At 35.9% G+C, this 22577-nt stretch overlaps 1 protein-coding gene across 6 annotated transcripts; it reads right to left on the bottom strand.

Annotated features, from left to right (window-relative positions):
* Positions 1 to 290: 290 nt before the first annotated feature.
* actn2b (actinin, alpha 2b) lies at positions 291 to 22327 on the bottom strand. Of its 6 annotated transcripts, XR_014028854.1 has the most exons (22): positions 22033 to 22324; positions 19044 to 19158; positions 18648 to 18767; positions 18378 to 18464; positions 14038 to 14125; positions 13770 to 13848; positions 10957 to 11038; positions 9750 to 9835; positions 9568 to 9660; positions 9256 to 9486; positions 8015 to 8162; positions 7744 to 7894; positions 6445 to 6553; positions 6202 to 6342; positions 5399 to 5581; positions 5134 to 5268; positions 4793 to 4972; positions 4283 to 4429; positions 3406 to 3471; positions 2602 to 2760; positions 2178 to 2487; positions 291 to 1378 (listed from the first exon to the last, which is right to left on the bottom strand). XR_014028854.1 is itself a non-coding variant. In XM_081347550.1 (21 exons), the coding sequence occupies exons 1-21, from the start codon at positions 22159 to 22161 to the stop codon at positions 2329 to 2331; spliced, it is 2688 nt and encodes an 895-aa protein (XP_081203676.1). In that variant the 5' UTR covers positions 22162 to 22327; the 3' UTR covers positions 2118 to 2328. The 6 variants fall into 6 exon arrangements, 5 of the variants coding, with proteins under 5 accessions (XP_081203677.1, XP_081203676.1, XP_081203678.1 ...); XM_081347550.1 differs by lacking the exon at positions 291 to 1378 and having other exon boundaries at positions 2118 to 2487; positions 22033 to 22327; XM_081347549.1 differs by lacking the exon at positions 291 to 1378 and having other exon boundaries at positions 2219 to 2760.
* Between the last annotated feature and the right edge of the window lie 250 nt (positions 22328 to 22577).

Raw genomic sequence — 22577 nt, 5'->3', positions numbered from 1 at the left:
TCTCCATATTTGGTATTTACAATGGAGAAAGCTACCAAGCAAGAAATAAAGAAAAGAGGAAAGTAAAAGCATATAGAAAAACATGTACTGTAATTAATGTGAATTATCTATAAATATTAATGTATATATAATATATATTTTATATAAATATTTGTCTAAATATATAAGTAAAAACATACTAAATTATGCAACATATTATAAATATTTACGTATTGTATGCCTATATTAAATAATTATGCTTTATTCAAAACATTCAGTATGTAACAAAAATAACAGAGACTTGATCTTTTCATAAGTAAGCTTTATTTCATTTATGTCACTGTAAAACACACATATTTGGCTTTCTTGATCATATAATTCAACACCAAACATTCACAAATCACTTGGTTAAAACTGATTTTGACAGGTTAACAAACTGACCACAAATCAATCAAGTACACCGTCACTGTACACTGAACTAGTGTGACCTTTAGGAATTTGGTGCATTCATGAATCATGGCAATAAAGTAAAACCGTTTAATCTCCCAACATTTTGAAAATGACAATCAATCCCAGATTACTTTTCCTAATTATAGTTGCAGGAAAAAGCAGAGGGATTCAGAAAACAATTGTTTGTGTTAAGCACTGTGTTTATTGTTCCTAAAGGTTCACACACTGTACTTTTTTTTCCTGTAAGTTCAGTATATTATCGTAATTTCTGGTTTTGCTACCCTTATTTGACAAGCCCTATAGTAAACTGACACTTTTACACTTTCTGCAATCACCAAACTGATAACAATGCTTGTGCATCCACAATATTCAAAATTGTATGTAAAACCAAATCAGTAGCTTATGCTCTTATCTGACTCACTACTGAGAATGACAAAGGTCACCTCCTCTTACTTTACATAAACTATTACCACACCGTATATGAAATCAGGCACTGTTAGAGAAAAGTTTCAAGTGATAATTATATTGTGGAAGAATTGAGTTGAGCCACACTATCCATGTTGCTTTTTTGAACCAGGCATATAGAGAAAATTGAGAAAGCTGTTTCATTCATTCAATAATTCAAATGTGCAAAATCTTTCATACTGTATATATTTAACACTACCACACAAAACAGATTGTAAAATGTATTTAAACTCAACATTAATCTTATTTGATTTCAGTGTATCTATACTGTTTTTGCTGTAATATAAGTGACATGCATGTGAATGTTCTCTGTATCTTAATAGCCCACATAAAGGAGAGTGAAATCATTTTCCAGGCCTTAGATTAAACAAATTATAGGATTCAGAACAAAGTGATTCTAAAATTCACAAAATCTTTTGGGGTTTTGTCACAAATAAATAACCTCTCAATTGCTTTCTTTTAGCTTCCTTAAAGGGATAGTTCACTTTGAAATTAATTTTTGATATGTTTTAGCTTACCTCAAGGGCATCCAAGATGAAGGTGTCTTAGTTTCCGCAGTAGTTTCAATTTTGATATTTTTAGGTCAAACCGTTCTTGTCTGTCAGTCATATAATGCAGGTCGATGGTCACTGTCTCAAAACACAAGCACAGAGTCCAAATTAAAACAATTCCCCATCGTCCAAATGAAACAATTCCCCATCGTGTACACATCGATGGCCTAAGACACGAAACGAGCGGTTTGTGTGAGAAAACGAACAGTATTTATATCGTTGTTATCTCTTGAAAACAGCCGCGTCCAAATGATCTGAGGGCGCGGGCGGGTATAGATATATACATAGATGTCGCTTGACTACGGTTTCGTTCCAATGAACTGCAGTAGCCAAGGCGACATCTATGTATATATCTATACCCGCCCGCGCCCTCAGATCATTTGGACGCGGCCATCAATGTGTACTTACGATGGGGAATTGTTTAATTTGGACGATGGGGAATTGTTTAATTTGGACGATGGGGAATTGTTTAATTTGGACTCTGTGCATGCTCTTTGAGACAGTGACCGCAGACCTGCATGAAATGACTGACAGACAAGAACGGTTTGACCTAAAAATATCCTAATTGAAACTACTGCGGAAAAAAAGACACCTACATCTTGGATGCCCTTGAGGTAAGCTAAAACATCCCAAAATTTATTTTCAAAGTGAACTATCCCTTTAATTTCTTTTCATTTCCAGACTGCATTCCATTGCATTGGCTTATTAAACATTTCATATAAACGGTCAAGCAAAATACATCAACTGACATTAAAAATTTAAATTGGGTTCATTTTGTTTATTTGGCATGTTTTCATTTCATGGGGCTGTGGATCTGATGGGTAAATAATTTACTTGGTTAACAAGTGAGATGGGATTGTAAAGGTCAGAGGTGTCGATGGAGTTAAAGGTCACTCTCTCCGTAGAGGGCAGTGGAGAAGGCAGTGTAGTCCAGGGCTCCGGGCAGGGCCCCGGGGCCAGAGTATGGGGGCATCCTGCTGATGCAGTACTCGGCCTGGTCTGGAGGGAGTTCTCTCCTCAACTCATCTGCCAGAATATACGGCTGTACAAGACACAATAAACAATAGATAATGCATCTGGAAAGAATATGTGAGCTACAAAAGACTGTTCTGAGAAACTCAAGTAAACAATATAACCCACATACACACACACACACCTTGTCTGCAGCAAGGATCCTGAAGGAAGCGATGACCTGTTCAGCTGTGTCTGTATCTGCTGTCTCTCTGGTCATGAAGTCAATGAAGGACTGGAACGACACAATGCCTGAAGTGTTTGGATCAACCAGCATCATGATCCGAGCAAACTCCACCTCACCCTGAAAAACACACATACATATAATTCTAGCAGTCAAAAACACTGTAGTCTGTTGAATTTCACTCACACACCATATGCCCAAGACTGATCAGACATGCTTTAAACTAATCAGGCATATATATATATATATATATATATATATATATATATATATATATATATATATATATATATATATATATATATATAATTTTTCAATAATAAAACTATTTTTTATTTTATATATATATATATATTTAATGTAAATACAAATATTGAAAAATATTTACAATCAAATATATAATCCGTAAATCTTAAAAATCCTTAAGAAACAAAATAAATGCATTTGACAAGCAAAACTGTATAAAATAACAATGGAATATATTTTATATTATTAAATACATTATTTTATATTACATAATATTATACCCTACTCATTTTTCAAAAACATCATTGGCAAAATAGTTACTGGAAACCTCACAAAATTTACATTTACATTTTATCTTCAAATTAAAATTATGTGCAAAATAAAAAAATATTATAATTTTAAATAACCATAAAATAAATGTATTTTTCTTAGACATTTTTACTGGAAAACAAGACAAAAATACTGGTTAAGAAAACTGTTTATTAGTTCGTAAGCAATGAACCTTATTTAAGGGCCTACCAGATCATAACCCATCGAGATCAGACAGGCCCTAAAGTCATCAGAATCCATCGCCCTATTCTTCTTCTGCATGGGAAAGGTTAAAGGGCAAAGGTCGAGGGTGCATGGGTGGCACAGCGACATGGTAGGAATAATGAAGCAATGTATAGTAGGGAAAGAGACAGCACCTAACACAGAGACACACAGATGTACACACAAAGAGACAGCACACAACCACAGACACAAGAACAAACACAAGAGAGGTACATCAGAACTATATTCTGCCGTCCAGAGAATGCATATAATCTGCATATATAAATCTATGCAAAGAACTACATTTTGGGGTAAAGAGTTAGAGGTCATGTTGGTTAATACCTCTTTGTCATTTCCTAAATGCCCAAGACTGATCAGACATGCTTTAAATTCATCAGGCCTGAGTTTACCCTTCTCTTCCTGAGAGCAGGACGTTAGTAGAAATAAAGAAAAGTAAAAGGTGATTGATAAAAAGATAAAACGCCACAACATTTCTTCATAAGGTATAAGAGGCTTTTTTAGCTCAAATTGCGTCATATTACATCTTGAAATCTGATTTTACTGCAAATGACCTCCCATTTCAAACTTAATTTGTTCCATTTATTGAACAACTTAAAGTGAATGGAAAGATAATTACCACTCTTGCCTTGTGAAGCCTCTGAAGAAGTGAATGTGTAAAATAAAGCAAATATAAAATTGTTGTCTCAGTTGAAATAAGAGAGATTTACAGATGTTTGTATAATGCTCAGTCTAAGAGGTGAAGTGTTTAGTTTAGTTAGGATGATTTAATAACGATTAGTACAGCATCCATTCAACAAGAAACGTGTTTAGACTAGCTAGTGTACGTAAAAGCCGAGTACAGCACCCGATCAAAGTGGTTGAAAGAGGATCGGAATTCATTCATCTGCTCCTGGCTGATGCCTTTTGCATCACGTGTCAGAATTTGAGTCTCGATTTCATTAATAGTGCGAGCGATCGTAGTTAAAAGGAGTTCCCAGCCAACACGAATATGCTGCAGAGGAAAGAGAAATACTGCTGTAAAAACCAGGATTAAGTGACAAATCAAATGTGATGTGTCAGATATAGATCATTTCTATATACAATACATTCAAAAATGTGTGGTTGGTAAGATCTTTAATATTTTTGAAAGTCTCTTATGCTCATCAAGACTGCATATATTTGATCAAACATGCAGCAAATTTTTGTGGAAACCATGATCATTTTTTTTCAGGATTCTTTGATGAATAGAAGAACAGCATTTACTTGAAATAGAAATCCTTTGTAACTTTACTGCAATTTTTAATAAATTTAATGTGTAAAAAAAATGTGTTTATGATTATGCAAAAGAATGCGTAATAAATGTGTGTATGAGTACCTCCATAGTGTAGTTTGTATGTTTGTTGTCAAAGATAAGTGACTCCTGGATAAGTTGGTGGTCTCCCTCCAATCTATCTATGTTTTGTTTGTAGCTGACAATCACATGCTCATACTGCTTCAGCTGGGTCATCTGATCCTCCAGAGTCCCCTCCATTGCCATAGAACAACGACCAATTTCCTGTCAGACAGACAAACGATAGATAGGTAGATAGACGGACGGACGGGTGGGTGGATGGATGGATGGATGGATGGATGGATGGATGGATAGATAGATAGATAGATTTCAAAGAACATGTTTTATTTGTGGACATTGGCACAAGTAATAGCTAAGCCACGCACCTCCATCCTGGTCTGTATCCATGGTCCAATGAGGTTGGCTTGGGCAGCAAACTGACGTCTGAGCCTTTCGTTACCATGCTGTCTCGCTAACTCCTCCTGCAGTGCACTGTCACGCTGGGGAACCAGCTTCTTCACCTGAATGCACAAACGCACATCATGATCATGGCTTGAAGATTACAGAAATGTGATTAGAATGGCTTAGAATTAGAAGTAAGATTTTTTGTAATGGAACAGAACCAAGGTCTAAGGGGTGTGTGTGTTTAACCTTGTCCCACTTGATGGCAATCTCTTCTGTAGTTATGGTTCTGTAGGGGTTGGTGAGATCGCCATGGATGCCATAACTCTGGGAGATCTTCAGGACTTCCTGCTGAATGCCAAGGATCGCCTGCCTCTCTGCATCCGCTTCAGGAAGCGTGGCCTTAAACTGCTCGTGGGCAGCTATCAGAGTCTTCACACAATGGATTACAATGGATTTTTGTTTGTTTGTTTGTTTGTATGTTTGTTTTATAAAAGTTTGGGGTAAGAAAGATTTTTGTGAAAGGAATTAATACTTTTATTCGTTAAGGATGCATTAAATTGAGCAAAGGTGACCAAAAGATTCACATTGTTAGAAATAAATATATATTTCAAAATAAATCCTTTTGAACTTTCTATTCATCAAAAAATCCGCAAAAACAATATATCATGGTTTCCACAAAAATATTAAGCAGCACAACTGTTTTCAATATTGATAATAATAAGAAATGTTTCTTGAGCATCAAATCAGCATATTAGACTGATTTCTAAAGGACACTGAAGACTGGAGTAATGCTGAAAATTCAGCTTCGCCATCACAGGAATAAATTACATTTTAAAATAAATTAAAATCGAAAACAGTTATTATAGTTGTAATGATTTTACTGTGTTTTGCAAAAATAAATGCAGTCTTGGTGACCATTTGTGACTTTTTTTTAACTCTTACTGACCCCAAACTTTTGAATGGTAGAGTATATATGACTACACCATATAAAAGTCAATGCCTAGTCTGTTTGTTTAAGAGTGCAAGCATTTCTTTAAGTAGGTGTGTACCTGAACCTCTTCAATGGTATGAACTATGAACATATCCTGTAAGTCTTCCATGGCTCCTTCCATCCAGTTATTAAAGGGTCCAGATCTCTTTGCGTATTCCAGAAACAACTGCTCCACCGTCTCCAAAAGTTTCTCTGTTCTCTGCAGAAATGAAACACAGATTCAAACCTTTTTGCTTTTTTTAATATCTCGATTGATCTAAAATATTGTCGTACAAAAAAGGTTGGGACACACATAGCATACCTCCAAAGCCTCTCTGCGTTTCTGGGTGAGTGTGCCCAGTTGGTCCCAGAGGTCACAAATACTTTGACACCTTTGATTGACTGATGCAACATCATGGTAGTCCAGCTCACTTTAAGATAAATAAGATAGAGAGAGAGAGAAACTTTAGGCCATAATATGCATTTGCTATTCGGTCTGTCCCCCTCTAGTGGTTAACAGATGTAATAATCACTAACTTGGGATTGATGTGGAATATCTACTTTGGTAACATTTTCTTTCCTTGAAAACCGCTTGTTAGTTAAGGTGTCTTGCAATTTTCATGACCATTCCACCCTCTCTCTAATTTTAGCGGTTTTTGGTACTGAACCTCTAAGACTCCTGTTATGATTGGCTAATTACGTTTCAAAAAGTTTCCGTTTGCTTTTTGTGTCCAAATGAATGTTGGTATGCTAATCATTATAAGTATGCTCCATAGTTTATCAGTAATATCACCCTGTACTAACTGAGACAGCATAAAGGTCAGAAGCTGTCAGTCACTTACTAAATACATGCACACACTCATATTTTAACCAGGCCTGCAGGGAGATAATGAATGCTAAAATAGAAAGCCAGTGATTCAGACATCAAAGTATGCTGAAAGCATGGTGCGTCTATATGTGTGTCTAGCTATGGATAAGCAGTGTGAGAGACATGAAGCTTTCCAGACACTGTAAAGTGACGAGAAACTGAATGTGACAGGTTAGTTATAAGAACAAAGTACTTGTACACTACCTTTCAAAAGTTTGAGATCGGTAAGATTTGTCTATTATGCTCAGCATGTCTGCATTTAGTAATCAAAAATACATCACAAATACATTACAGATCTATTTTCAAATATGTTTCAAATGTACTTTATTCCTGTGATGCAAAGCTGAATTTTCAGCATCATTACTCCAGTCTTCAGTGTCACATGATCCTTCAGAAATCAGTGTCATATGCTGATTTGGTGCTCAAGAAACATTTATTTTTATTATCAATATTTAAAACAGTTGTGCCACTTTTGTGAAAAGCATAATCACTTTTGTTACGACTCTTTGATAAATAGAAAGTTCAAAAGAATACAATTTACATGAAATAATTTTTTATGTAAAAGTCTGTTCCTTTTGATCAATTTAATGCAGCCTTGCTGAATCAAAGTATCAATTTCTTAAAAATAATACTGACCCCAAACCTATGAATGGTAGTGTAGAGATTAAGAGATTAAAGTAAACACTAAAATGAACAGTTCAACAAAACAAAAATTGTATTTTTTGAAGAGGATAAAAGACTAAAAAGTCATACTTGAGTTCCTGAGCAATCGCAGCGATCTGCTCGACTCTGTCTTGGTGGGCGGAAAGGTCACTCTCAAATGCCTCGTGTTTCCGCAGCAAAGCTCGAACTTCCATTAAAGATGCTGACTCGTAGTCCTTCCGGCTCAATATCTCCTCCTTACCTATTGCAAAACGCACATAAAACATATATCAAGCATCATTTAGTGGACACTTTTTTATCCAAAGTGGTTTACAGAATGATGATATTTCATTGATGACAGCACTTCATGCCCAGGACTCACCGGAAGCCCAAGTCTCATGGTTTGTAGCTTTCTGTCTGAATTTCTCTGCTAGATGGTCCAATCTTTCCAGTCTCCTGATCTCAGTAAGCAACCATTCCTCATAGCCCTTCTCTGCCTGTTCCAGTCCCTGCCACGCACTCGCGATGTCCTACATAGACAAGCACCCAGTTTTATATGTGTATGTGCTTGTATTATTTGCTTGAAAAAATGCCCCCCAAAGCTAGTTACTTAGATTTGATTTAAAAAAAAAAAAAAAATATATATATATATATATATACATATATATATTAGGGCTGTCAAAAGATTGATCGCGATTAATCGCATCCAAAATAAAAGTTTGTGTTTACATAATATATGTGTGTGTACTGTGTATAATTATTTTGTATATATAAATACACACACATGCATGTATATTTAAGAAATATTTGCATACATATACTGTATATATTGATATATAATTTATATTATATATAAATATAAACTTTTTATATATAAATGACAATTTTTTCTTAAATATATACAAGCATGTGTGTGTATTTATATATACAAATTTAATTATACACAGTACACACACATATATTATTTAATTACAAACTTTTATTTTGGATGCGATTAATCGCGATTAATCTTTTGACAGCCCTAATATATATATATATATATATATATATATATATATATATATATATATATATATATATATATATATATAAAATACATCGAAAAATAACAAACATAAACATCAAATAAAAGAATAAATAAAGTCATAAATATTAAAATAAATAAATGTTTAAATATACAAAAATATATAACAGGCATGAACATAAAATAAATATAAAATACATATTACAATTGAAAAAGAAAAAGAAAATAACAAAGTAATATAAAAAATGAATAAATAAATACATATTAAAATAAATAAATCAATAAAATATTAAAAGCTAGTAAACGCATGTGTGTGTGGTCCAGGTATTTGCTACTCTGCGGAGACCAAGTGTCCCCGCAAGGATAGTTAAACCTCAAAAAGAGCTTATAAACCATACTAAATAGTTTTTTCTAATGTAAAAATGCAGAATGTTTATGTAAGGATTAGGTGTAAGGGTAGGATTTGGATTAGGGTATAGAATGTTTGTACAGTATAAAAAATCATTATGTCTATGGAAAGTCACCATAAAACACAAAAACCCAACATGCGTGCGTGTGTTTGTGTGTGTGTGTGTGTGTGTGTGTGGTCAAACTCTCACCGACACCATCTTGCCCTCAGAGGGCATAAATGCAGGCCGGTTGCTGATGCGAAGTTTAGTCTGCAGGGTGTTGAAGCTGATCTCTAGCTGACACTTCTCCTGCACTTTGGGAGGTTTGTGCATCCTGCGGTAATCTCGGAAATCCTCCAGCTTCCGCTGCATCTCTACCATGGTCTTCTCCGCCACACGATTCTCCAGCCAGGGAATAGTTCGTCTGATCCACTCCAACAGCTAGAGAGAAGAGGAATATTGAGGAGTGAGAGAAATGTGTGTCTGTGGGCAGTGTGGAGTGTATCAGATATGTCCCCTAACCTCACTAGCCAGGCTTTCATAGTCCTCCATCAACTTCTCATTTTCCTGATTCACTCCTAGGATCTTACAGATCCTGTTAGCAGCAGTTTCAGCCTGAGGAAGAGAAGCACAGTGAGAACGAAGGGCGAGATAGATGAAAAGATAGCTGATTCTCTCATCCTAGCACACACAAAACTCAATACCTGTTCAGCTCCAGCAAACGCATGGTAGAAGCAGGACACGTATGTCATAATAGCTCTCTCATCAGGCTTAGGGGTGCTCAGGATGTCTGCAGGGAGAGGAGAGGAGCTAAGGAACAACTACATGAAGTGATGGTGGCAATAGTGTACGACGGAGGAAAATTTAAATACTACAAGGAAACACAAGTCGTGTTTATCTGCTAAAAATGAGGATAGGCCTATATGGACTAAAGGGACCATACACTCAGGTGTAACTAACATTTCTAGAATAAGCTCAGGGATCAGATGTACCTTCTGAGCCTCTGCAAACATGTGATAGTAACTGGAGATATACGTCATGACTGTCCTCTCATCTGGCCTGTCACTGCTAACTAGGACTGTAGAGCAAAAGCCAAATTTTGTAATATTTTAAAGTTACAAGTAGGCAAATTTATGCTTGTTGCTTATTTAGAATGTGCACCCAAGGTTTCCGACCAAAATACATTTTAGGTAGTTTTTCCTACTGTGACGAATAGACCTTATTCAGAATAGATGCCATACATTTTCATAGTGTTTCATAGTATTTAGGTAGTGTCAAATGTCTTATATCACAATTTTTTGACAGCATAACATTTTTGTTGAAGATATTTTTAATGTTCACAGGCTGAAAGCTCTACATTGAGCTGGAATGGTTTGGAGTAGAGCTGCACGATTGTGGATAAATTGAGAATCACGATTATTTTTTTTTAGTTTTTTTGCTTCAAACAGAGATCACGATTCTCCCATGATTCTGAACAGACAACTAAACAAAATAACGTAATTTACTAGAGGTTCTGAGAAAATTTTATTTGCTGCAGTCTATTTAAAATGTTTAATGTCTGAATTGATTAAATTAAAAAAAAGTTTGAATGAATGATTCAGTGACTCACTGATTAAATAAATACTTCACATTACTGGATGAATCAGCGTTTTTGAACACGTATATTTAATGAATGATTCAATGACAAATAAATGTATCAGTTGTCGCCAACAGGTGGCGTAACGATGTGATCGATACAATCGCCACTTGAAGCTCAAGTTACTTTCAAAAGTGATTTGCTCTATTTTGATCGCTTCTGTAGAAATCAGTGTGTAGTGTAATGTGATCACGTGGGTGTTTGAATCGATATCGCAATCTTTTAACGAATAATCGTGCAGCTCTAATATGGAGTACTGATGAATATTCGCTTACCCTCTGCATCCAGCATTTTGGGGATGTCCAGATGTTTTTCAGCAATGTCAAATGCCAGATTCAGATTACCAAGTGGATCATCCTACAGAAAGACAAAAGGAGAGAAAGGGCGTAATTCTTGACCAAAAAACATTAGAAATAAGACATCACTTAAAAACTAAATCAAGTCAACATAATCTTTTTCCATGCAAAAGTGAGGGTCAGTATTCAAGTGCCACCAGAGGAGAGGGAAAACATTCAAAATATTTCAAATGATAAATTAGTTAAAATGTATCTGAAAAGGAATTAAGCAAAAAAATTGACAATACTATAATACCGGTTTACTTTTAAATATACAAATGCCTTTAAATTACAATAGCTACACTATAATTCGAACATTTGGAGTCAGTAAGAAAAATTCATACTCGTATTTAGCAATTGGATGCATTTAATTTATCAAAAGTGACAGTAAAAACATTTATGTTACAAAAGACTCACATTTAAAAAAAAATGCTGTCCTTTTGAATCTGATTTCTGAAGGATCATCTGGCACTAAAGATCAGAGTAATGACTGCTTAAAATTCAGCTTTGCCATCGAAATAATTTATTACATAATAAAAAATATTGAAATAGAAAACAATACCATTTAAAATGGTAACAATATTTCACAATATTGCTGTTTTTACTGTATTTTTGATCAAATAAATGCAGCCATGGCGAACATATGAAACTTCTTTCAAAAACAAAAGCATCAATATATGTGCAAAAATAGTGCAAAAGGAAAGGGTCAGATTTTCTGAGAAATGCAATGCTGTCCTGCACAAGGGGTCTGGAGATCAAGCTTTTGTTCTCTGTGTCAATAAAAAGCAGCTGCAGGGGATCCAGAGAGTCCTGGACTCTCCTGATGCTCGTGTCCAAACTGGGACCATGGGGTCCATGCTAAACACTGGATTACCCCATTCAAGCTCACCTGGAGCCGTCAGTGACAGCTGAAAGGGATAGGCATGTCTGTGTGTGTGAGGGGACTTTTAGTCACTCACTGTTGAACTGACTGGCCCTGACAAGCTAAATAAATCCTTAATCTTCAGTGGTCCGATCCAACTAATTAAAACCATAGTACACATCCACTCATTCACACAGACTTAGAAAATGTCTGACAAAAATGTCCCATATCCTGCTTTTACCTCACACCCTGTTCTGTATTAACTATCACTGTTCTAACATGCTACTAGAACTATAGCTCTAGTGCTAGTGGTACGTGTATTACTTTCCCAAGTTCTATTCTGGGCAGGATTATTGTAAATCCAAACAGGCCTCTGGGAAAAAAGTTATGGAATGGCTTTATCCAATTGCCTCTTGAGTACCATAACAACTGAAGAGTTGTATGCACACTACCATTCAAAAGTTTGAGGTCAGTAAGATTTTTTTTTTAAGAAATAAATCCTCTTATTCAGCAATGGTGAATCAAAGAAACTTAGGGGGAAAATGTATCACAGTTTCCACTAAATATTAAGCAGCAACTGTTTTCAACATCAATAATAAGAATAAATAGTTCTTGAGCACCAAATCAACAAATTAGAATGATTTCTGAAGGATGTGACACTGAATATTAGAGTAATAGCAGCTGAAAGTTCAGCTTTGCCATCAAAGGAATAGATTACATCTTAAAATATATTAGAACAGTTAAAACAGTTTAACAGTTATTTAAAATTGTATTAATATTTCACAGTATTACTGTTTTTGATCAAACAAATGCAGCCTTGCTGAGCATAAGAAACTTCTTTCAAAAACATAAATCTTACAGACCCCAAAATTTTGAACGGTATGTTATGTCTAAGTAAACTAAGCTAACACAAGCTACTTGCTAATTACAGCAAAAAAAAAAAAAAACTAACTATACAAATTTGCTCTTATCAACAAAACATCTCCATGTTTCAATCTCAGAACCTCAGTCCTGCTCCTACAACATTTCTGCAGTTTAATAACTTCAACCATAAAACACACCTGAACTAATCAAAACGGCCCAAACTATCCAAAGGAAATAGAAAAACATTCTAGACAGACAGCAACTTTTAAAGAATCACACAAAGTACACAGATGGCACTCTTCATGTGAAGTGCTAAACTATCACAGATTCTAATAGAGTTAGCATGTAGCTAAGCTAACAACTTGATACTCTAACAAGCACAAAAAGAAGCCAGTAGGCCTATAGCACACACAAATGGGCAATTAGGATACTACTAGGAGAAACCATTTTTTTTAAAAGATTATCAACATTTCTCTCAACTTTGTACAGAGTGCTTTTCTAGACGCAACCAGAGCAACTGCCACTGGTATGAATAAGAATGCTAACATACAGCTTTGTCCAGGTACATTATAGCTCCTTAGTTAGAACTTAACTGCAGGAATTTAGTTGTCCAGCAGGATTGAGCATGTCTAATCTATTAAATTCATATTGTTACAAAAAACCACATCCAACAATACTATAAACCACGTATGATACCTTCAAGTTCTGAAAGTCAACCAGTTCTGGTCTGTGCCTGTGAATAAGGGCACAGAAGGCCAGTCCATCCTTCCAGCTATTGAAGCCACAAAACCAAAAGAAACAGTGGATTTCTGATCATTCATGCCATAAATTAGGTGTGAATGAAGAACAGACAAAAGTAATCACGCACACTCATCCTCCAAAAAACATGTTAGACAGATCTGTGCAGTAACATCATTGACAGGGAACATCAGGATATTGTGGCAGACATGTTATTTTACTACGGTGATTGGACTGTTAGACTAATGTCCCAGAGGGTCAAATGTTAATCTGGGAACACACTTGAGACCTTGTTGAGCTTGGCGTAGTCAATGAGATCAGGCCTGTGCCTGTGGATGAGAGCGCACAGCGCCAATCCATCCTTCCAGCTTCACCAGAGAGAGAATCAGGGTCAAGTTGGAATTAACATAAAAACATATAACTGAAATTAATAGCGTCTGTTTTTTCATCTAACGGAACAAATCAGATGGTCAGTATGATCATCAGTATTTTTTGTATTAAAATACAAAACATTGATATGGCCTAACAACATTTTTGCACGCAAAAAAGTGTCTCACCTGACATGAAAGTTTTGAACATTGACATTCCTGTAGGGGGCAGTCTTCCTCTGACACCAAAGTAGAAGTCCTTCTTTGGCCGAGGTTTCTGAAAGATTTTTAGGGAATCATTATATCATACACATATGACTAACATCTGTTTTGCTAATTACATTTTTAAACTGCTAATTACAGTTATTAAATTCACTATCGCACAAAAATACTATGCTTTTTTAATACAATGTTTTCCATAAATTGTAAATTTGGAATTTACAGATTTTTAAAAGACGTGGAATTGCAATCTTCTGTATGCACCTTTTGTAATAAATCAAATTATTATTCATTGACATAAACTGATTTAAACATTCTTGAGTTTGTGAAATGTGTGACAGATAATAATAATAATAATAAATATATATATATATAGCTGCGAGCAGCGATTACGGGCCCAAGCCGGTGGCACCGCAACCCCCGGTGCCTTTAGGGTGGCGGTGCCGCCGGCTTTGGCCCTTCATCGCTGCTCGCAGCTATATATATATATATATATATATATATATATATACATATATATATATATATATATATACATATATATATATATATATATATATATATACATACATATATATATATATATATATATATATATATATATATATATATATATATATATACATACATATATATATTTATTTATTCATTCATTCATTCATTTTTTTATTATTATTATTATTATTATTATTTTTTTTATTATTCAGATTTTATGATACACTCAAAATATTCCACAACAAATCCTTTAAATTTAATGTAAAAGTAAAAATGAAAGTAAGAAGTGTTGGGCTCACGTAACCCTCTCATCAGAATCAAAATGTTTCAACATTTGCGATGTATTTGGATGCTAAACTATTCTTTATTATAGGCTTTGTTCTTCACTCGTGTTCCAATATTGATGGAAAAAATCATCCTCTTCACATGCGCAAAAATTTGCTTGGAAACATCACAGTGGAGCGAGCGGTGCTTACTGTGAATGTACGAATTGTACTACTGACTATTTAGAGCAGTGTAATTTTTATATGTTAGGTTGACTATTTTATTATTATATTTTATTAAGGCTATAATGAACAGGCTGCGATGTCAAGATTGTAATTCTGGAGTGTGTGTGTGTGTGTGTGTGTGTGTGTTCATGTTTTTCTATCCCGGTGGGGACTTTAACCTGAATGCACACAGACTCATGGGGACTCGTGTCACAGTGGGGACCTAAATAGAGGTCCCCATGGGTAAACAAGATTATAAATCATACAGAATGAGTTTTTTTGGAAATGTAAAAATGCAGAAAGTTTTATGGGGTTTAGGGGTAGGGTTAGTGTGAGGAGATAGAATATACAGTTTGTTCAGTATAAAAACCATTAAGTCCATGGAGAGTACCCACAAAGATAGTAAACCGTGTGTGTGTGTGTGTGTGTGTGTGTGTGTGTGTGTGTGTGTGTGTGTGTGTGTGTGTGTGTGTGTGTGTGTGTGTGTGTGTGTGTGTGTGTGTGTGTGTGTGTGTGTGTGTGTGTGGCGTGGGCGCGATTGAACAGTAGACACATAAAAACATACTCCGTCATTATACAGGACGACATTCAAACTGCAAAGTGTTAACTTATATTTGTGTACAGTTGCAATAAAACACAAAATTGTGCTTTTGTAAAATAATTTCAAGCAATCCACCCCCCGAAAGGCGCTAATTTTAAAATGAAACTAAAATGCTCATGGCTGCACGGGCATTCATAATGGTGCGCGTCCACGGCGAGGAACGAGCAGAACAGAGTGAACGTTTTTCAGTTAATTCCTACTTCCATAGGAATTCATTTGAAACGCTCGCTCAACCAATATAAATGTCAGTGCGGACGAACATATTTTACTTTCGTTTTTAAGTTAGCGATTAAAAAGCCCCCAGCGGTGTCACACGTCAGTTAACCGGTGGTAAAATATTCTCACCGTGACATACCTAGTATATTTTTATATAGATATAATAGGCCTACCTGATTTTGAACACAAGAGGGCAGTATAGCACTATGTTTGACTTTATTTATGTATTGTTTAGACTAAACAACCATTCTGGCAGTTTTTAAACTTAAAATTCATTCTTAAATTGAAAAAAAATAATAAAATGTTTAGTTGTGATGTTTGTATACTTTTATATAGAAATAAATGGTATATAATTACATTTTTAGAAAATTTGAGGCTTTTAGTTTTTCCTTTTTGGACATTACTTTAATCCCTCGCCATAGCAAAACCGTTTGAGATATTTATTATCCGTTCACAATTTAGCATATTTAATGTATTTTCATCATGTTGAAAAAGTTTGGTGGGAATAAAATAAATAGTTTAAGAGGAGTGGCTAAAAATTCATAGGCTGATTTTGCAAAAAAATCCACATTCAGACCAAAATATCTGACTTCCTTTTGCTCTGAGCTAATGAATGTAAATTAGAAAGTTGTCCGGCTTGATGAGAACAATATAAAAACATTTTTTTTTTTACTGTATTTAAAACTAACCCCCCCACTTTTGTCAAAAGTATGTTGAAAGTGACACACTTCCTGCTGCCAGTTGGTGGCGCTATATAACTTTGACTCACAATAGTCACATCCATCTGATCGGCCTCTTACCACGAACACACTGCTGAAGTTTCATCAAGATCAGTTGATGTATGCAGAAGTTATAACACTTCGTGTCTCTCTTTTCTCGCCATAAATTCGTTTCCTCACCACGGCCAAACCGTTCAAGATATCAAAAATCCGTCCGCAATTTAGCATCCTCAATGTCTTTACTTCATGCTGACTGAGTTTGGAGGTGATTGAATGAATTCTCTAGGAGGAGTACATCACATTCCACAGCAAGCGTTTTCCAAACAACCCATAATAGCTGACTTCCTGTTGGGCTGGCGTGAAACTTGACAGAGGGAAAGTTGTTCGGCCCGACGAGATCTATATGTGTACCGAGTTTCATATTAATTCATGCAAGCGTATTTGATATATGGACCAAGTTTTCAGACCCTGTTCAAGAGGGCGCTGTTGAGCCCCCCTGCCACGCCCGTTTCTGAAACTTTTCACATGTCTACTGGCTAATAAGTGTTATGTGTCTGTCGAGTTTCATCCAATTTCAAGCATGTTAAGAGTCTCAAAAGCATCCGAAAAGAATATTAAAACTTGATGCGTTGCCACGGCAACAGTATCTAAGATATCAATAATCCTTTCACAGGTCTACATCTGCCGTGTGTTTACATTATACACATAAAGTTTGAAGCAAATCGGGTAAAATTAAGAGGGTGACTTCAAAGCATTTTGAAAGTGACACACTTCCTGCTGCCAGTTGGTGGCGCTATAACTTTGACTCACAATAGTCACATCCATGTGATCGGCCTCTTACAACGAACACACTGCTGAAGTTTCATCAAGATCAGTTAATGTATGCAGAAGTTATAACACACTTCCTGTGTCCCATTATTCGCCATAAATTCGTTTCCTCGCCACGGCCAAACCGTTCGAGATATCAAAAATCCGTTCGCAAGAATTCATCCTCAATGTCTTGACTTTATTCTCACCGAGTTTGGTGGCGATCGGATGAAATCCCTAGGAGGAGTATTTCACATTCCATTGTATGCGTTTTCCAAACAACGTATAATAACCGACTTCCTGTTGGGCTTTTGTAAAACTTAGAGCACGAAAGTTGTTCGGCCCGATGAGATCTATATGTGTACTGAGTTTCATATTATTACATGCAAGCGTGTTTGATTTATGGACCAAGTTTTCGGACCCCATTCCAGGGGGCGCTGTCGAGCCCCCCTGCCACGCCCCAGTACCAGCTTCAGCCCGGCCCTGATGGCCGCAGGTTCTGACGTGTGTGCAAAATTTCAAGAGTTTTTGAGCATGTTAAGGGCCCCAAAAGTGGCAAAAAGGCAAAAAAAAAAAATAATGAAGAAAAAAAAATAATAATCCTTACGGAAACAATAGGGCCTTCGCCCTTTCAGGGCTTGGGCCCTAATAATGTTTTGCTGTTGTGGTAACACTTTAGTTTAGGGTACAATTCTCACTATTAACTAGTTGCTTATTAGCATGCATATTACTAGGATTTTGGCTGTTTATTAGAACTTATAAAGCACATTTGAATGCCTTATTCTGCATAAGCATATTCTACATCCCTTAATCCTACCCAATACCTAAACTTAACTACTTTTCTAACTATTAATAAGCAGTAAATTAGGAGTTTATTGAGGCAGACGTCATAGTTAATAGTGAATATGTGTTCCCCATACTAAATTACCGCTGTTGTTTGCGCAGATGTCATGTCATTTCATGATTGTGATTTGTTTTCTTTACCTTCAACAGATATATCCTGAATGGCGAAGCGAAGGATGATGGTCCAAATCATACCAAGAGTCATTTTCACATTCCCATCCACAATTTCTGCAAACATGTGACAGAAAAATCACTGCTTAAATATATAAAGGGCTGAGTAAGTTAAAATTACATAAAATTTTGTATTTTAAAAATTAAACATATGTATTTGACGTTCAGAATTAATAACCCGCATCTCCTAATAACTTTATTACAAAAATATCAGCAATCAAGTTAAAAAATAAAGCATACCTTCTGCTCCAATGGAGACCAGTTTCACACCTTTACTGGTGATGAAATCAAGGGCTTTGTTAACATTGGCTATCTTGTGAAAACGCATCTTCCCTCTGTCAGGCTTGGGTAACCTCTCACCTGACAAAATACAGCTTGGTATAAAAAAAATGTTGGTAGATATAAAGTGGATATCACTATTTGGTTCAGCATATCTACTTTGGTTGATATACAAAACTGTCAAATATTATATTGTAATCATTACAGTCACATGCTGTAATCATTGTCTAACATGTTCATTGTGTCTGTCTGCTTAACCAGTTTCATTACTTTGATACACCCATCTCTGATTGTGAAGCTGCTTCGAAACAATATGTAAAAACGCTACAAAATGAACTTGAATTAAATTAAATTTACCTGAGATGACTTCAAGCAGCAGCATTAGTTTGAGGCCATTCCTGAAGTCTTCCTCTATGTTCTCGATCTGTGTCCCAGCTTTTCTCAGGTGAGAGTTACACCAGGCCGTGAACGTCTAGGAAACAAGTGCAATGCAATTTAACATACGATCCTCCAAATTCACAAAGAAACTCCTCAAAATTTTTGGCATAGCATATGTATTCTACACTCAACATTTATGCATTAAAATGCTACCTTTAACAGAATCCTTGCACAAAACCACACTGTGAATAGTGTCACTAAGCCAAATGTGTGGCAGTAAACCAGATTTGATCATAAGACTGTTAAGTCTTACCAGGATTCTTGTGATACAGTAAAAGCCTTTGACACCACTTTCAGGTCAAAACCTCACTGCATGGGTGACTACAAAGGACAGTGCTAATGAAACTACTCGTCTATGCCAAGAGATGAGGTAGGTAGTTCTTCAACTAGTTCTCAAACTCCATATAAAAAATATGCGAGTGAAACGGAAACCAAATGTAACTGTCAATAGCAGAGATTCTGTTATTTAATCAATAATCTTTGAATTATGAACAATCAACGAGACAACAGAACAACATTGGCATTGTAAAATTCCCCAACACACACTTGCACTGTATCTACACTTGAGTTGTACTGATGAGTTCATCCTCCAGAAATAACCAGCACTTAACTACATGTACAATAAGCTACATAGCTAAAAACTGCCAGCTGCTATCATCCTCTGTATCATCCTATGACTGCTTTCCAGAACCACTTTTAAAGGATTTGAACGCTTAAAATTCAGGACATCAACATCAGCACCTCAATTCCAGAGTGAATAACACTTTGTCTACTCAGGTTAATGCTTTTGGAATACTTTGGGACCAACAGACCCTTATAAGTATCATTTATTGAGCATACAATGACTTCAGAATATCTGCTTCAGGCCTTTTACTACTATACCCCTGTTTCACAGACAAGGCTTAAACCTAGTCCCAGACTAAAGTGCATGTTTGAGCTGTTTTAACTGAAAGCCACTTATCTTAAAATATATCACTGCCATTGTTTTGTCTCAAGATGCACACCAGTAATGTTTTTTTTTTCCTAAGACATGTCATGTCTATAAAAGCTACTTAAATGCTAGTATGCAAAAATTAATGCTGGAAAGAATTTCTTTTAATAGAACAAAATGTGGCTGAACTGCTGCCCACTCCCAAATCAACTGCTACCCTTTGGCCATTTTTTGGACTCAAGATGTGTATTTTTAATCCCTGAAAGCATGCTCGGTCCTTCCACAGTCATTGCTGGGCCAATGAAAGCTTTACTGGACTCCAGAGTGCATTCCTGCGAGGTAATAGTGTAAATTTAGCTCTCTACAGAGTCCATTTCTGATAAGAGACCTGATGAAGTAGCTCACACTGAGATGAGAGATACGAGTGAGAATGCGTTGCATATAACACATTTGTTTATCGCATTGCTGCTTCATCTAATCGGAGAGGAAAGAATTTCACTCATTCTGTAAAACTGTAGGGTGTGTCCACAGTAACATGCCTGTGGAATGATGATCTCTGGAAGAATAGGAAAGAGTGTTTAGACAGTATCCATCTAACATTTAAGCTTCAGAATTCATAAATATCTAAGTTGATCTGACAAGAAAAGATCTGCTAAGTGAACGAGGTTCAATTTAAGGCCTAAATGATTTTTATTATCATCCAACTATGCCTGGACAAGCAACCACATTTTATTAAACCAACCAAGTTAAACTGAGGATTTAAATGTAGATTAAGACTTCCTTCCTTCCTATTTATTAACTGAATGGGCTACATTGTATATTATAGGCTACAATATACATAAAAAAGACTACCGAGGCACTGTTATATTTTTGCTACGCTAAAATTGTCGTAAATACTGTATGGGTTTGTCTGATATTTTGTTGAATTTCATCATTTTTCAATCACCAAACATGTTTGGAACTTCAAAATAAAAAATATTACCGATTAAACACTTATAAACTGACTAAATTATTCAGAAAGTGTTCAGCCATGACAATCAACGTACATTTTTTTCTTTGCTACATCAAGAGAATGAATGAATAATTCAGGCAATTCCACATGTGGATATAGTCAATAAAAGGATTAAAACTGTGGATTGTTCAGATAAAGCAGAGGGTTTAAGATCATCTGCTTAAGACACAGAGACCCTAAAAAACTAAATCCCAGATAAGGAATCCCCATGTGTTTATAACCCTGACCATCAATACTGTCAAAATAATCTCATATACACCATGTAGGCTATTATAGGCCAAAACATGATATGAAATCTATTATAGGCTACCTGTCAAAAAGTAGCCTATCTGTCTACGTCGATTCAGAATATAGGCTATCTGAAAAACACTATTATAGACTACAAAATGGAAAAGGTGCTGTTTATAGGCCTATACATAAGAATTCCCCTCCAAGGACACCGGATTAGGCTACTATAATGCCTTTTGGTCGTGGAGTTAAAATTAGCCCCTGCATCCATTCTAATCCCAAGGACGTCATCCTGTGTTGGAAGCATCTGTTGACAGTCCGCATTCCAATCGTATCAGCAACAGACACACAGGGTCGCTATTGTTAGTTCGGTAATCTGTAGGCTACCCGCAGCATCCATCCTGGCGCGCGCTCCCGACGACCAGACCCCGGCCTCCGTGACACTAACAGACCACAGAGCCCATAGCGGGACGGCATTCCTTTGCAGACAACTGTTAACTCGCCGTTTTAAATGATAAATAAATATAAAATATATTAATTCAATTATTAACAACAATAATCTCAAAATGAAAACATCAAAGTCTTGATGTTTTAAAGCTTCAATGTAGAATTAGTTGAAAAGTTTGGTGATATTTTTAACTTATTATCTGTAAAGCATTATAATAATTATAATAATAATAGGAAAGTGCAAAGAATGCTTTTATTCTGTGGTGTTTTGGGACCCAACTTTCTCTTACCTTTCGTTGCTGTTTTTCCCATGCTGGGTCCAGCAGTAAATCCCGGTCCCATTCATCCTCCTGCAACATGTAGTCCTCCGGTTCATATCCATTATCATATGGCACTGAAAGCTCCATCTGATTCATCATTTAACCGTTATGTTCTCTTATTTGATGGGAAACTTGTGATATTCGGCGTCTGAGCGTAAGTTTTGCTTCTGAGACTCTTCGGTATCTCGGGTCTCTCTCTCTCTCTCTCTCTCTCTTTCGTTCGTGTTGGTTTCCAGTCTCGCGGCCGCAGTGCTCGAGCAGTGACAGCAATGAGAGGAGCGACTGTCAATTAGTACTGATGGGTCACATGACCCGTTGTCCTTCCACCCGCAGTAAACTCAACCTTCACAAACGTTATTTTAACATGCAAATAACCGTTTCCATTTCGTTAAACAAAATGTATGCTACCTAAACTCATAATTAGGCTACAGGCCTATTTAATTCATTGATCGAATTATGTTATATGTAGGCTATATTAGGTTACCTTTTATTCCAATGGTCCACTTTAGACATTC

The sequence above is a fragment of the Scardinius erythrophthalmus genome (genome assembly GCF_964197995.2).
Source record: "Scardinius erythrophthalmus genome assembly, chromosome: 19".
Taxonomy (NCBI): domain Eukaryota; kingdom Metazoa; phylum Chordata; class Actinopteri; order Cypriniformes; family Leuciscidae; genus Scardinius; species Scardinius erythrophthalmus.
This window is presented reverse-complemented; position numbering and strand designations above follow the sequence as displayed.